This window comes from Helobdella robusta, assembly GCF_000326865.2.
Source record: "Helobdella robusta unplaced genomic scaffold HELROscaffold_24, whole genome shotgun sequence".
NCBI classification, from domain to species: domain Eukaryota; kingdom Metazoa; phylum Annelida; class Clitellata; order Rhynchobdellida; family Glossiphoniidae; genus Helobdella; species Helobdella robusta.
In genome coordinates, this window is record NW_008704261.1 from 1,741,566 (window position 1) to 1,757,394 (window position 15,829).

The 15,829-nt window shown below is 31.2% G+C and overlaps 3 protein-coding genes across 3 annotated transcripts; 2 read left to right on the forward strand and 1 right to left on the reverse strand.

Moving 5' to 3' along the window:
* Positions 1–727: 727 nt before the first annotated feature.
* Positions 728–2,569, reverse strand: HELRODRAFT_172726 (hypothetical protein; the record flags this gene model as incomplete). The annotated part of the gene is made up of 2 exons (XM_009019382.1): positions 728–1,626; positions 2,485–2,569. The coding sequence occupies 2 exons, from the start codon at positions 2,567–2,569 to the stop codon at positions 728–730; spliced, it is 984 nt and encodes a 327-aa protein (XP_009017630.1).
* A 4,086-nt stretch (positions 2,570–6,655) lies between these two features.
* Positions 6,656–8,782, forward strand: HELRODRAFT_172727 (hypothetical protein; the record flags this gene model as incomplete). The annotated part of the gene is made up of 2 exons (XM_009019383.1): positions 6,656–6,738; positions 7,669–8,782. 2 exons carry the CDS (start codon positions 6,656–6,658, stop codon positions 8,780–8,782), a joined length of 1,197 nt encoding a protein of 398 aa, XP_009017631.1.
* A 3,453-nt stretch (positions 8,783–12,235) lies between these two features.
* Positions 12,236–14,601, forward strand: HELRODRAFT_172728 (hypothetical protein; the record flags this gene model as incomplete). Its single annotated transcript, XM_009019384.1, has 4 exons — positions 12,236–12,272; positions 13,808–14,018; positions 14,109–14,214; positions 14,281–14,601. The coding sequence occupies 4 exons, from the start codon at positions 12,236–12,238 to the stop codon at positions 14,599–14,601; spliced, it is 675 nt and encodes a 224-aa protein (XP_009017632.1).
* Positions 14,602–15,829: the final 1,228 nt, after the last annotated feature.

Here is a 15,829-nt window from a genome sequence, read left to right on the forward strand (position 1 = left end):
GTTGAAATGACAAGCTTTAAATTGATTAATGTCAACATTTTGGTAGAATATAGATCTTGCTAAACCGTTTTCCGTTGCAATCATTCCTAAACTGTCAATCATTCTTGGCTCATTGTAGATCGCAAAAAGTTTTTTACTCTTGACAAAAGACTTAACGATCGCTCAGCTTTCAGAACCGTCACAGGCATGGGGCAGAAGATTCTCAATGCAATTACCACATTTGGAAAAATAATTGTTTGGTTTTGGCTTGCTACAGTGCTAAGAAGTGCGTGTTGGTGATTTCAAATTCATTGAAAAATTTTCTTTCTGAATTTTGTTCAAATCAATTATTTCCCAGAACAATTCCTCTTCGTCAACATCGTTATTGTACTTTTCGGATAATGTCTTCACATGTTTGTTTGAGCTCTTCTTCGGTCATAGTTGAATATTTTCAATGAAATTGAAAAAGCTCATTTAAGTTGTTAGCATTGTATCTTCGTACTAGGTTTCCAAGCAATACAAAATAGACATTAATTTAAATGTTTTTTCAGAACAATGAAGTGCTAAGATTTTTAATTATATGCTGTAGATTAACAACCTCCACGTTTAGGGTGGTTTGTCTAGCCTGCAGAATTTCATTCCATACATTTATTTTAGACAGCACTTTCAACCACATCGATGCCATTAGTAGACACTCAAACGTATTTAAATATCGTTCAATAACTTGAGTTTTAGAATGACTAGACGGTTATCTTTTATGCATGTTGTAAGATTCGTCGGTGACATCTTTCTTGTCTACCAGTGAAGCAGCAATGCACATCTCATCCTCATCAGTAGTGAAGCCGTCGTTGAAATCATCATCCAGGTAGACGAGGACCAAGCTTCCATTCCACATACATGCTGGGAGGATTATCCCAAAACTTGAATCGTCGTCTGTCATCAATTCTTGTCCTGAATGAATATTCGCATTAACATCACCTTCACTGACATTTAAATAATTGTCGTCTTCGTCATCATCTTCATCAACTTCATCATCACGATAACTACCTTTCTGCACGTCAACACATGCATCACAGTTGTCACGTGCATCACAGTTGTCACGTGCGTAGCAGATATCACGTGTGTCGTAGTTAGCACGCGCATCGCAGTCGAAATCACCCGTAGGAAGGATTGACTTGCGATTGCTAATGTAGTTGTTGGTAGTTGAATAAGCTAGTTGGATTATGTCATGATTTTCTACAGCTGTTACTGGTTCGGTCACGTGCATTTTTCGTTCGTCCGATTTGCTATCTAATTTTGTTTTAGAGTACTTTTCAGTTGACACTCCATTAGTTGATGTTCTTTCATAAGCTGATCCTATTATTCTAATCATTTTGGGTTTATCGAAAAAATTTTTTATTTCTTCTGTAGAAGGATCCGGGAAGTCAAACTCATCTGGATTGTTACCTTCGTTTGTTAGAGCGTCCCTTAGGTGGTTTATTAAAACTGCCTTCGCTCCTTTCGAGTTGAGGTTTCGCTTTTGTAGTTCTTTCTTCAGATTAGTTGTATCGAGTTTTTCAACTGATGAGCATTCTTTATTGCTGAAAATTTTCAATTTATCAAAAAACTTACTTCTGACACTAATGTTGTAACCCTTGACTCTCGTAACTACCACACCGATGTTATAACTTCAATGATCTTTATATTTTCAATACCAGTGTTACAGCTTCCAACGATTGTCAAGTTTTTGTTATTCCTTAGGTTCAAGATTTCCGATAGATGAACACAACTGCTTTAAACGCAAACTTTGTTGAACGTTTATTTGAATACCAACAGTAATAGAAACAATAAACTAATCCAAGTAACTGCATAAATCACATTTACGACTTCGCTTTCTCTTCTGGAAACCTGACTACGCAGGACCTATATATAGCCTTGATTTTTAGGTCAAGTAATTTTTACGAAACTTTGAAAGCACCTTTTTTAAAAAAATTGGATAGAAAGAATACTGAAAAAGTGCCAGGACAACAAAAAAATAAGATGGAAATATGGATAAAAAATCTAGAAATAGCAATTCACGAAAGAGTGGTGGGGAAAATTGTAGAAAAACTGTCCAGAAGTCAACTAAGGGATGTGATGTTGTTACAAAAAAAAATGTTGTAAATAAAATTCGGAATCAAACGTATTCGAGCAACAACAATTGTTTGAAAAAAGTTTCCGATAAAATGTTTGAATTGGATTTGAAAGTGTAATGCAATTGTATATGTTTAAAGTGTTTTGTTGACTTGAATCAAAATAGAAAGTTATTCTATATTGTTTTGATTTGAAAAGATATAAATTGTACTGGTTTAGTTGTCACAGTAAAAAAAAGAAAACAGCTTTGAAAAAGTTACCAAAGATGAGAGAATGGTACCTCTTACTATAAAGGTTAAAGGTTTCTCTCTCTCTTTTGCGTTTGCTTCAGAGGTTTCAACGACAAACACACACAGCGTATATGAATACGCGTGCAAACCACGCATCATACACATTGCATATGATAGGCGGGGATCTCTTTGTATTCGAACTCAGTCAATGCAATAGCAAGACCAGGCGCCTTTAACCATTGAGCCATCACGCTGCCCTTAAAATCAACAGTGACGTGAAAAGCTAGATACGAATATATATTTTAAAACAAAAAGAAAACCCCAATCTGGTACATCAAGACAAGCTACAGGGCGGTTCTTCATGAATTTGTTGATCCTGTAGAACAATATTGAATTTATTTATATGCACGTCAGGGACTGAGCGGAAGCCAGAAAGAGCAGCTCTTCCGAAGTTAATGACCTTTTATTGTTTTATTGAACATACCTTTACATTGAAAGTGCATATTAGTAAATTGTCGTTCATTGATTACTATATTTTATTTATTTTTATACTTTTTTTCTATACAGAATTCAAGAAAAGATTAAACTGAGAGCCAAAAAAAAGGAAGAGTAAAGAAATTTTTTGAAATTAAGTTTCAAGTGGATCTTTTATTTAGGTTTAGAAGAGTGTCAGCATGTTTTACATTAATTAATTAATTGATTGTTTGATTAATTAATTAATTTACAAATCGTAATATTTCATTTTGAATTTTCTAAAGTTTTATAGATTTATGTTTTATAAAGCTTTGAAAATATTATTAAAAATCGCTACCCTGTTAATAACATGAATAAATTAATGAATACAAAATAAAATGTGCTTTTGCTTCTTTTGATTTAAATTCAATTCATATTTTTCGAATCGTGTTGTTTCCTCTGCCTAGCTATTTGATATGTTCAAATGTTTTAATCAAATGTTCCTCATAGAATTTCAGCAAAGGCATCCCTTATAAAAAATTTATGATCATTCTAATGTGTTTAAAATTAAGCGTAATCTCTAATGGTCATATGCAAACGTCATGAAATTTTTGTTAGTTACCACCAGGAACCGCAAAACGATTGTGTGCCTCGACCAATGGTGTTTACGCTGCTGAGTATTCAAAGTTTTCGTAATGTTTTTTTTTTTTGCTTATGACCATTTATCACATAAAAATATAAAGTTTAAAAAAAATGTTTGAAAACAAAGTGTACATTAAAACTCAATGAAAGTTTAATTTCAGTTTTTTTTTGGTAAACCTGAAGTAACACATTACTGTTGTATCATTGTTTTTTTCACAATCACTGTCAATGCCGACTTTAAATGTTAATCTGTCAATCGCGGCCCAGTACGGAGCGTGGCGAATTTAAAAAAAATAAACGTTATGAATTAAAATCTTTTCAGTGATAGCGCTTCAGATGTGAATTTTTTAATATTGTTTTCGTATTATTTATTTTAAAGTTATAAATTGTTATTTATTTTAAAGTTATAAATAGCTGATGATTTCGTTTTGGTCTAGTCTGGTGTCAAATTTGGTGGTACATTAAAAAACTTGCTCAAAAGTTATTTCATCAATTTGGTTTGTTTATATACCTTGGTTTAACTGATGTTAAATTTGTGTAACTAAATTGTTTTTTGGCATTTAATCTTTTACGATATAGATCAAGGGGAAATTAAGACCATAGGTCTCAGGAGCGACATCGAACTTGTTAGCGATGTGGCGGCAAATCCTGAAAGATGCCCTCCCGTTAAAGAGGTTCGGTTCTAAAGTCTATGGGCTGGCGTCCATTCACGTCACATCTTGGTAATGCTGTGGGTAAAGGCTAAATAAATATGCTGTCAACAGTAAATAACAAATCATGATAAACGTCACATAAAGAATGTTGTAAAAAAGGAGTTTAACACCAAAGTTCATCTTGACAAAGATTTTGTGAGCCATGTCTGGTGAAGCACATCGGTTAAAATTTGGCATGCAACAGATAAACCAGGTGAACTACTATCAGCAGATGTTTGTGGTCCTTTCAGTACAGATTCATTTAGTGGTTTATTATGTTGTTTTTAAAGATCATTACAGCTAAATGAGGTTCATCGCTTTTCTGAGACACAAAAATGAAGTGAAGCAGGACTACAAAATATTTTGTCCCAAACAGCGACTCAAGGTTATAAAGTAAAAGAGTTTTTGGATGAAAATGGGAGTGAGTCTGACAACGAAAAAGTTTGAAACATCCTACATAGCCATGGAATCACGCAAAGACTAACAGCGCAGTATATACACCTCACAAAATAGTGGTAGTGAACGTGAAAACAGAACAAAGCGAACTCTATGCTTAGTTGTCATTGCAAGGAATTTAAAATACCTTTCTGACGAAGCTTTTGTAACTTTATACAAGCCATTGGTGAGGTCGCACATGGAGTACGGTGTCTAAGCATGGAATCCTTACAGAGTCGGTTAATAGAGGAGCTTGAAACGGTTCAGAAAATGACAACGCGTGTAAAAACAACCTGCAGAGGTCTTCAACACGAGGACCAGTTGATAAAATTGGAATTGCTATCTCTGGTCTACAGACGTCTAAAAACTGACCTTATGTTGTTATATAGAATAATACCTCTTAATAATTCTATATAATAATATATAAAATAATAATATAGTCAGCTCCCTGCCAATGTTGTCCCTACGTTTGTGCAAGGGGTCATAACTTCAAGCTAACTATAGGTTCTGGCCATGAAGACTGCTGTAAATTTTATTTTCAAATAGAGTGGCGGAAGAATGGAACAAACTGCCTTCGGCTGTTGTTAATGCCATCTTCTTGAGCGGTTTCATGTCAGCAGTTGATAGTTACTACGGTGATTCCAAGTTCAGCTGCCCATCTAATTTCTAATTTGTACTTGATTTGTTTATCTGTACAGCTGGATCCATTTTACTTGTTAAATCAAAATTAGTTTACGTGTTCACGTTCAGTTCAAATTCCGTTGACATTGTTTTTACAAATTCCATCTGATATGTATTTGTTTGGCAAGGGGCCATGTCCGTGCCACTTGAAATAATAATATCAAGCAATGATGATGTAAACAAAAACCATACCAATAGTGACAAATTCAACATCAACAACAACAACAGTGCCAACGCTGTAGATACCAATGCTACAACCCACAGCGCAAATATCAGTTGCAATTGGAACATCATCAATAGTGACAACTCTAACAACAACATCACCAACAACAACAACAACAGCATGAACAATAACAACAACAACAGTGCCAACAATGTAGATACCAACGCCACAACCCACAGCGCAAATGTCACTTGCAAATGGAACATCCTCACAAGAAGCAAGAAGAACCACAGCGATGATAATAATAATAATAACGTTAACAATAATAATAATAATAATGTTTTTAAATATTGTCAAAATAATATTAATAATATATAGTTAATTAAATAAATTAATTCGCGCTTCTCGGCTGAGCGTTGATATTTACCTTAACAACCATAATATAAACAATCTTGCCGTTAAAATTTTAAAAATTTTTAAAATCGCGTTTTATATTGTCTATAGTTATTATATTTACTCTATTGGTTTTCTGATTTAATTAAATAATTTATATAAATTAATAATTACTTGTTCCTTTATATCAAATATCTTACATACCTACATATAATGCACTGAAGATGAGTTATTTATAACTCGAAATAGCTATTTGCAAATTTATTTAATAAAAATTTAAAAAAAAAAACAATAAAATGTCTAATTTCTCGGAAATTAATAAATTAAAAAGAAATATGAAAAAGTTGAACAATGTTGAAAGTAATGTTGAATTTTTGAAATGTTGCGTTAACAACAGTCTGTTACCAAAATATATATATATATATATATACATATATATATATATACATATACATATATATATATTACAATATTCTATAAATTCTACGTTAATATGTTTGTAGTTCGTTTTTTAAATTTTTCTCACTAAAGTTTTTTGGTGAACGTTTAGTTTATTAAAATTCAAAATAAAAATCAATAAATTTAACGTTCACCAGAAAATTTTAGTGAGAAAATTGAAGTAACGAACTACAAACATATTAACGCCAAATATTCGGTAGAATTTATAGAATATTGTAAAAATTATGGTCTGTTACCAACATATATATATATATAATACAGTATTGTATGAATTCTACCAAAATGGTGGCATTAATCAATTTAAAGTTTGTTACTTCAATTTTCCTTACCAGAATTTTCTGGAGATTGTTAAATTTGTTGAAAATAGAATTATATTCAAGTTCATCATAAAAATTTAATGAAACGGTTGTTTCATCATGCAGATAACGCCTTATTTCGATTTATCCCACTTCATCTTCAGTGTGGGTTTGGTTTATAAAGTTTTTTTAAACCAAGCTAAGTTAGTTCTTTGGCAAAGTGAGTTAATAGTTAGTGTCGTATTTTTTATCTTTGTTGTTGTCATTTCTTTTTTCTTCATTGTTATTGAAGTGAGTTCGATTAATGCCAACAATTCAGTAGAATTCATTCTCATTCAATACTGTATAAAATTTTCATTCCAAAATTTACGCAACATCACGCAATATATATATATATATATATATATATATTCAGAATAATTTTAGATTTTTACTTAATAAATTAAATAATTATAGTAAAATTTTAATTAGAAAACTTGAAAAATTAATGTATAAACATAATAATTATATTAACGCGGTTGATTTTCTTGAAAACTATATATATATATATACATATATATATATATATACATATATATTTATATACATATATATTTATATACATATATATATATATATATATATATATATATTTGTGGCTGTAAAGCATATAGCGTGGATTTTTAAAGAATCCAATATAAATAGTCTTTGCCTGGTTTATCCGTTGTTTTTTGTATTTGTATTTTATATTCATATTTTTATAATCAATCATGTTATCAACAAATTCTATTAAATATAATTAACTTAAATTTTTTTATTAGCGACACTTTGCAATCGATTAGTTAATTATTTATATTAATTATATTAATTTATGTTAAATGAATGTAAAATATATTAAACGTGGGTAACGCTAAGTTTATTTAGTAAAAAAAAATAATTTATTATAGTATTTTCAATTATATAAATAATCAGATAGAGATATACAAAAATAAACTTATATTCATAAAACGAATGGGAAATAATCAGAAATCTTCTTTGAAAATTCACAATAAAAACATAAAGCAACAAAGTAGTTTATTGTCAAGTTATTCTTCTAGTTGCGAACAGTCTTCAAAATTACAAAAAAAAAAAAAATTGAAATTTCTTTCTACCAGTCTTATCGACCTCTCAAAACAGTTGTTTAAGGCTGATGTAATTGTTAATACAACAATAAATGACAACAATAAATTTGACAAAAACGACAATTTTTCGATCAAATGTGTCAACAACATTGATAACCGACTAAGATCTAATAGCTCTCCCGAAAATAAATACTTTGAAACCTCGTCTCAATTAAAAACTGATGATAGTTTTGCATGTAGTTTTTGTATTCCGGAAAATAATGTTACTAAAGATTTTTACAACGATAAAAAATCATCCAATAGACAGAATGATATTGCTACTTTTGACATATTAAAAGACTCAAAGTTAACAAATTACCAAATGCATATGGATCAAACTAATAACGAGTCATCAAAAATGTTATCGGATGTCAAGTTACGTTTGAAACTTAAATCCATAGAATCTTTAACGGAAAATAGTTCAGATGACTTTACGTTCGGGGAAAACTTTTTAAAGGATGGATATGATGACGATGATAGTGATGATAGTGATGGTGATAGCCCCAAAGAGTCTTTTCTTATCGATAATGAAAAGTTTGATATTGTAGGTGAATTATTACATTTTCCATTGATATCGAAGAAACAAAATTTTTCTCTCAGAGGAAATTACGATTTTCTTTCTAATAAAACTTCAACTTGTAAAAATATGTCTTCAACATCTTTTGATGATTTGTCGTTTCAAAATATAAATTTTAACATAAAAACCCGAAAACATAGTTCTCCTAATCTGTTTTCATCGCAAGAAACTCTATTTGAATCAAAAACTCAATCGTGTGTTGGAAAAACAAGTGCAAAAAATATGCTCACACGTGAGGGAAACAAAAAGGATAACAATTTTTTTGAAATTTTGCAATCTGTTCGACTTAAGCGTCACTCTGTGGCAATTGAAAAATTATGCAGCAAATCGTTGACAAAATTAATGGAAGATATAACATTTCGTCAAAAATTTCTATTGAGAAAGTCATTTGACTACCAATGTGACTACCATTATATTGTAAATAAACCAGGTGTTTTGTTAGTACCAATCACAAACGTGGATACTTATAGGAAAGACGTTTCAAACATTCATCTAAACAGTAAAGCTGCACTGGTAAGGATTTTTGTTTAACAAAGGTTTTTAATTGCTATTCTTTGACAATGTTTCTAGCAATATGAATGTTAAATTCTGTAATATATTACGTGCTAAATATAAATAAATGTTTGTAAAGTATTAAAAAATAGAATAGAAGTTAATATGATACGTTAAAAAAAATAACTACATGCTTGATTTCATATTATGTTAAACCTGTAAGGATTTTTGTTTAACAAAGGTTTTTAATTGCTATTCTTTGACAATGTTTCTAGCAATATGAATGTTAAATTCTGTAATATATAACGTGCTAAAAATAAATAAATGTTTGTAAAGTATTAGAAAATAGAAGTTAATATGATACGTTAAAAAAATAACTACATGCTTGATATTCATATTATGTTAAACCTTGCTTTAAACCTATTTGTTGAGTATATGTATATGTTATATGTATCACAGCTTTTGTGAAAACAACGGGTATAAAAATGATTGCCCAGGCAAATGAAAAATTTGAAGAGCTAATTATTTGTGATTATACGAAATACATTAGTCATTTAGTTGATATTGAAAAACAATGCCATAATAGTTGAAAAATAATGATGTAATATCAATATGGGAATAATCGAAATTACAACAAATTGTAAACATTTTGCTCCCCTAATTCGTTCACATTTTGTTTTTAAAGCAATTGCTATATGTGTTGCTCTGTTTTTTAAATGCACAATTATGAATAGATCATAGAGGCTTTTCGGGCACGTTTGCAAAAACGCGACTTATATTGTGTTTCACAAATCTAAAATTTTGTCAGTTTGAAGACTTCTATAGACCGTATCTTAAATTAAAAAATAAACAAATAAAATATCTAAAGATATTAAAGCACGCTAATTCAATGGACTGTGCCCAGTGGTGAATCTAGACAACTTTGGCGGAGGGAGCCAAGATTTAGAAATATTTTTGACCAGAACTAATATTTGACGACTAGGGGAGAATTTTTCGACAAGTTAATGACCGGGTGGGATTTCCAAAGAAAAGTTGATGACCAGAGGGGTGGGAAGAACTTCCGACAAAAACTTGTTGAATAGGGGGGGCGGCAATTTTTCTGTGCTCACGGGGGCCAACATTTTCACTGGGGTGCCAACATTTCTGCTAATGGGCTTATAATGTCAATTTCCCCTTCAAAAACACTCCCCTTCAAAAACACTACTTTTTTCCGTTAAAACAACGACTTTTAACACAAATAACGCTCATGTGGGGGAGCCAGTCCCCTCCCGGCCCCTCCTTCTAGATCCGCCACTGTCTGTGTCGATGATGGATGGATTTTGATAGGTTAATGGAACATACACGTAATATGCTAATTACCCTTTATAAGCACAAGTGCCAACTAGCTTCTAGCGCAATATGCTAATTATCAAGCTACATGCATTTTATAATGCAAAGGCTTATCTTATTTTATATATATGATATTTATATAGATTTTAAATACTGACGTGGAAAGCAAAAAGAAAGGTTCACGCTTTATTGTATTAGTTTTATAATGCGCGTACGACGTTGGTTCAGTACCTTTGCATGCATTGATCTATTTTACTCACGTTGCCATTGGTGATTTTTTGTTTGTTACGTTTCAGGCAGACAGTGAACACCCTGGCTCAAAATATATCTTCTTTACAAGCTTTTAGTAAAACATACGATTAATATACAAAATTCTCCACTAACATTGACTCTACTCAATTTTTGCATTTTTTTCACATTTGTTTGAAACCATAGATACAAATTTATTTAAACATTTCTTTATTAATGACGCATTTTCGTCGAAACGTCTGTAAATAAATTAATTGATAAAATAGCTAAAAAATGACTTTTAGAAATTTAATTAAGAAATTAATAAAGAATAATATGGAAATCTTGAAAAGAAACGCAACATCTCATAACTTCAATAGAATTCAAAAGATAATATCTTGTCTATTTTTAATGAATAAACATTAACATTAACGTATATATATATATATATATATATATATATATATATATATAATTGTTTTTCCATTGCAGAACTTGATAGCTATGAAACTTATCTGCAAATGTTGTAGGTAGTAACTGTTCTGTCAACATTGAACGATTCGAGGTAGAAGCAAGATGACAATAAGTGCCATCATTTTACTCTATACAAATACACAAACACTTTAAGATTAGCATTCAATATTTGAGCATCAACTCCAATTCCAAATAATATGGATAAAAATGCATGCTTGCACTATGCTGTTACCATTGGTAACCTTTGTTCTGTTAATTATCAAATTTTCTAAAAACACATAACCAGTTGTGGAATCATTCCTCTACTGCGATCAATGCTAAATTGTGAATTATCTGGATATGTGTTCATGCTATACTCCTGTTGACAAATTTCACATATGAAAAGCATTGCAGCAGTTATGACTACTCGTTCTCGTTTTTATCGGTTTGCTTTTCTGGATTCATACCATTTGATATTCAAAATGTATAAAGCCATTTTTTCCAGAATATAACTTTTTCCCTTTTAATTCAGCAAAAGAGATATGTTCATTATACCTTTCAAACAGCTTTTTTTTAACCATTTCTTACAGTCACAGTCACAACTGCAGGGTGTATTCAGTGCTTCATAAAAGCCAAAAACCCTACCTTGTTTACTAAGTTTTCTAATGTTATCAACTCAATGTCTGTTTCTTCCAGCCACGCACGAAGCCTTTCGAATGCCTCATTTTTATTCAAATCAACAGAACAACAGGTTCGTTATAGAAACTAACAAAAATATCAGTATGGCATTTTCTGTAGTAAACTGCCTTAGGGTGTACAAGTTCGTAACAATTGAGTAATCCGTTTTAGACAGTCAATGGTGTGGAGTCATTTCCATTTGCAACCATTATTCTGATTCCCCACAATGCTTTTCACATATTTTTTTGATTGAATCGTGTCTCATGTCACATCTGTCTGGATGTTTGTTGTCTTTCACCCATGGTTGCTAGCATATTGTTGTAACCGCCGGAATGATCAAATTGTGCTATATTATTTGTTATTTTTATCATTGTTATCTTTGCTATATTAGTAATCTTTGGATTGTATAGTATAGAGAATTTTAAAAAAATATCTAATCTGTATCTGTAACTAAAAATCTACTGTAGAAGCTATATAAGGATTGGTGGATTGAAGCGGTTGTGCTCATCAATCGGAAATCTTGAACCTATGGAATAACGTTAACTTTACGATCGTTGGAACCTACAACACTGATGTTGGAAATAAAGAGATCAATGAAGCCATAACATTGGTGTTGTTAGTGACAAGCGTTAAAGTTTACAGCAACATAAAACGATTTATTTTCCAGCTAAAAGACTGTTTTTGACCTCAAAAATTTTTTAACCAAACTGCTTTCACCATCACTGTTTCTGAGTTGTTAACGCTAATCGTATAAAGGAGCGCCGATATCGTTAGCGTTACTGCAAGTGGTCGCCAATATTCTGAATGGATAAGGCACAAGAAAGAAAAAAGAAGACTGCAAGTAAAATGTAGCACCGCAACCGCTATGGCTACTTCAATGAAAAATAGCGACCAAATCGCTACCGCTATCGTTACCGCAATTTGCTGTCGAGCTATATATAATATAATATAATATAAAAAATGTTTTAGAAATATTTTTCTCTTCTCATTTTGACTGAAATTTTCTACTTAATTCTTAGTGCGTATTTAATTTTAAATCGATTATCTAAAATATTTGCAATACTACGAAAAAAATTATTAAATTATTAAAATTATTTATATTATTATTAGTTTGATATTCTAAGTTTAAATTATTTAATTAAAATAAATTTAAATTATTATAAATGAATCATTGTTGATTCATGAAGATGTTTAGGTGCCCATAGAACTTCACCAGCAGTAAGTGTACAAGTTCTGGCCATGGAAATGCTTTTAATGATACGCCAATAAAAACTACCATTAAACTATTATTACAAAACTATTTATAATACAATTAACTCGGCATTCCAATATATTTTCCCATCAATATATAAAAACCTTTTTAATAAAAAACCTAAGACAATTAAACTTTTCAGTTTACGAATAGAAAATCATACAAAAATATTCAATAATATTTTAAATAAATCAATAGAAAATTTTCCTCCATGGAGATTAAACCAACCAACAATAAACGCCTACCTAACAAAATACAACAAATTAACAGACGCAAATATAATTAAAACAAAAGTCAATGAATTTCTATTTCATTACAAGACTTAAATAATTATATACACTGATGGATCCAAAATTAATGACTCAACAACAGCTGCAGTTATTATAGAAAAACAATATATCCAACAACATTTACCAAATAATACATCAATTTATACAGCAGAACTTCAAGCAATAAATCTAGCTTTAGATCAACTAACAAATGAAAATAATAAAAGATATATCATAATGACAGATTCCTTGTCAACTGTACTAGCCCTTAAACAATGAACTTATAAAAAATATAAAAATTAAAATACACAAGTTAATACAAAATAAATGTAATATCCAAATAGTATGGATCTCCAGTCATATAGGGTTAATTGGCAATGAAAAGGTTGACATGTTAGCAATAAAAGCTCACCAGATCCCCATAACAGATATTGCGATTCCACATTCTGATTTAAAACCAAACATTGTAAAATATCTAATAACATTATGGCAAACAGAATGGGATCAAACAAAAACACATCTCCAGCAAATACAACCAAACATTGCAAAAACAAATATTAATACATTTAACAATAGATTTATTGTAAACAAAATTTATAGAATCATGATAGGTCACACTAATCTCACTCACAATTATCTCTTAAATAAAAAAGAAATTCCAATTTGTCAATTCTGTAAAAATAAATTAACTATTAAACATAAATTTATTTGCAATAAAACAAAAGAAAAAGAACTTTGTTATCCTTGCCTGGTAATCTAGTTGACATTTTGAAAATAAAAGAAAATATCATTTCAATGATAGAATACCTAAAAAAGATTAATTACTTTGATATGATATAACTTTCAATGAAACAGCTCTTGAAATCATGCAGTCGAGGGAAGGTTTCTTGATTGGGCTGTGTCGATGCATTGGTCTAGGAGAATTGAGCCAATTAACTTTTAACACCAAGAAGCTTAATTATATAAATTACTTGTATTCTACAACTGACGGGAATTTGGATTCGATGATTGTGTTGTGGCTAGAGTTGCTGGGAATGGCGCTGTCTTGGGAGTTGAATCCGGGCTGGTTTGCTGATCTTACTGATCTGTGGCTTTCTCTTTGTGCATTTCACCAACATAAATAGGAAAATATTAATCATCCTGCGTGGCGTGTCAGGTTTTTTACTGTGGACATGCCTCGTATTGATGGCTCAGATATGACAAAGAGAAGATATACATTTTCCCGAAAGTATGTCGAGAATCTGCTGTGGATAGGCACTTTGGTGGAGACTCGGATACTGTAGGGGGTTTAATCATTTCTCTTGATTGAGGCTAAAAAATCCCTCGAGGTGTGTCAAGAATCTATTATGGCTAAATACCATGGTGGAGGCTCAAACGCCATTGATGGGGTTTTTTTTTACATCTGTACGGTTCGCTCCGGATGTGTTGAGAATCTGCTCCGGCTGAATACCATAGTGGAAACTCTAATATCTTCGAGAGGATTTGTGCAGTTTTGCATTTCTCTCAAGGTGCATCAAGAATCTACAGTGGCTAAATACCATGGTGTAAGCTCGTGTGCCGCTAAGAGAGAATCACACCACTCTATCCTTAATCTTTATAATCTTTTCAATTTTGGGTCGAATGCCGTCTATGGGTGGCCTCCATGGTGAAAAATCAAGCAACATACCAGGAACTTAAATAGTCAAAACGTTTTTGAAGTAGAGTGAATGCACTGGAGTGAGAGTCATTGGTTTGTGGGACTGGCGAACGGTAGGTGGGTTTTCTCTCTTCGCGCTGATGTCAACTTCTGGTCTATGGTTTGGTTATTGAATCTGTTACCCGTCAACTTAAAAAGACTGGAATAAACTATTACAACCTTACCTCTTAAAATATACTTAAGTCAAAGATTATCATTCATTTTTCTGGATTGATGTCTTGATATATTTTGATCGAATTCTTCCTTTTCGACTGTGTTTGATTTTGAAGATGTAATAATAATAACTACATAATTATGAACAAAAAAATAAAATAAAATAAAAATTAAGAAAAAAATATTAAAATTACTGGCACATTATAGCACCATCTTGGGAGCTGCAGTGCCGTTAAAATCTTCAAAAAAAAAATTATTTTCAGTTTTCAACATTCAAAGCCTATTTGATCGAGTTAAGTGAGCATGGAGATTTGCAAAACCTATTTTTCTGGAATGGAAATTTTAGCGGATGGGAAATCACTGTTCGTGAAATGGGAAAAACAACTTATAAATTCAAAAATTTAGAAAAATTGAATTTGATCAAAATGTCAGTTACCTCTGTAACTCACTCAAATCATGTACGTGTGCGTTAAAAAAGAAGACACATACACACACACATACGCACTCTTGTGGTCATTAGAAAATTTTGACTCAAAAGTAGCGGCAACGATTTTATTTCAGCTTTAAAAGTAGTACTACTGTAGTGCCGCTACGGCTACTTTTCTATTAACAACCCTGTACTGTTGATATTTGGATGCAATCTGTTTAAATTAAACTCTGATCAAGTTTCCTTTAATTAAAGTAGTGTAATTTTTTCTGCAACCATCGTGCACTTTACCTTTTCTGATTTACATCAGTGCTTCTCAAACTTTTTGGTTCCGCTGACCAGCAACGAATTTAACGGGAACATCGCGGTCATATATATAGAATACATATATGGGAAATCAACATTATATAGAATTTAGCGGCCGGCAATATGATGGGCGACCGGGGACCGCAATAATGCAGAACTATAATTTTGAGAAGCATAGATAAAAAAGCGTTTAAGTTGTAACTATATATAGGTTACATTGAAAATAAACTCTAGTGTTTTTTGCGACAAAGTAATATAGCTTATATTTAATAAATATAACTTTGAAAATTTTTTG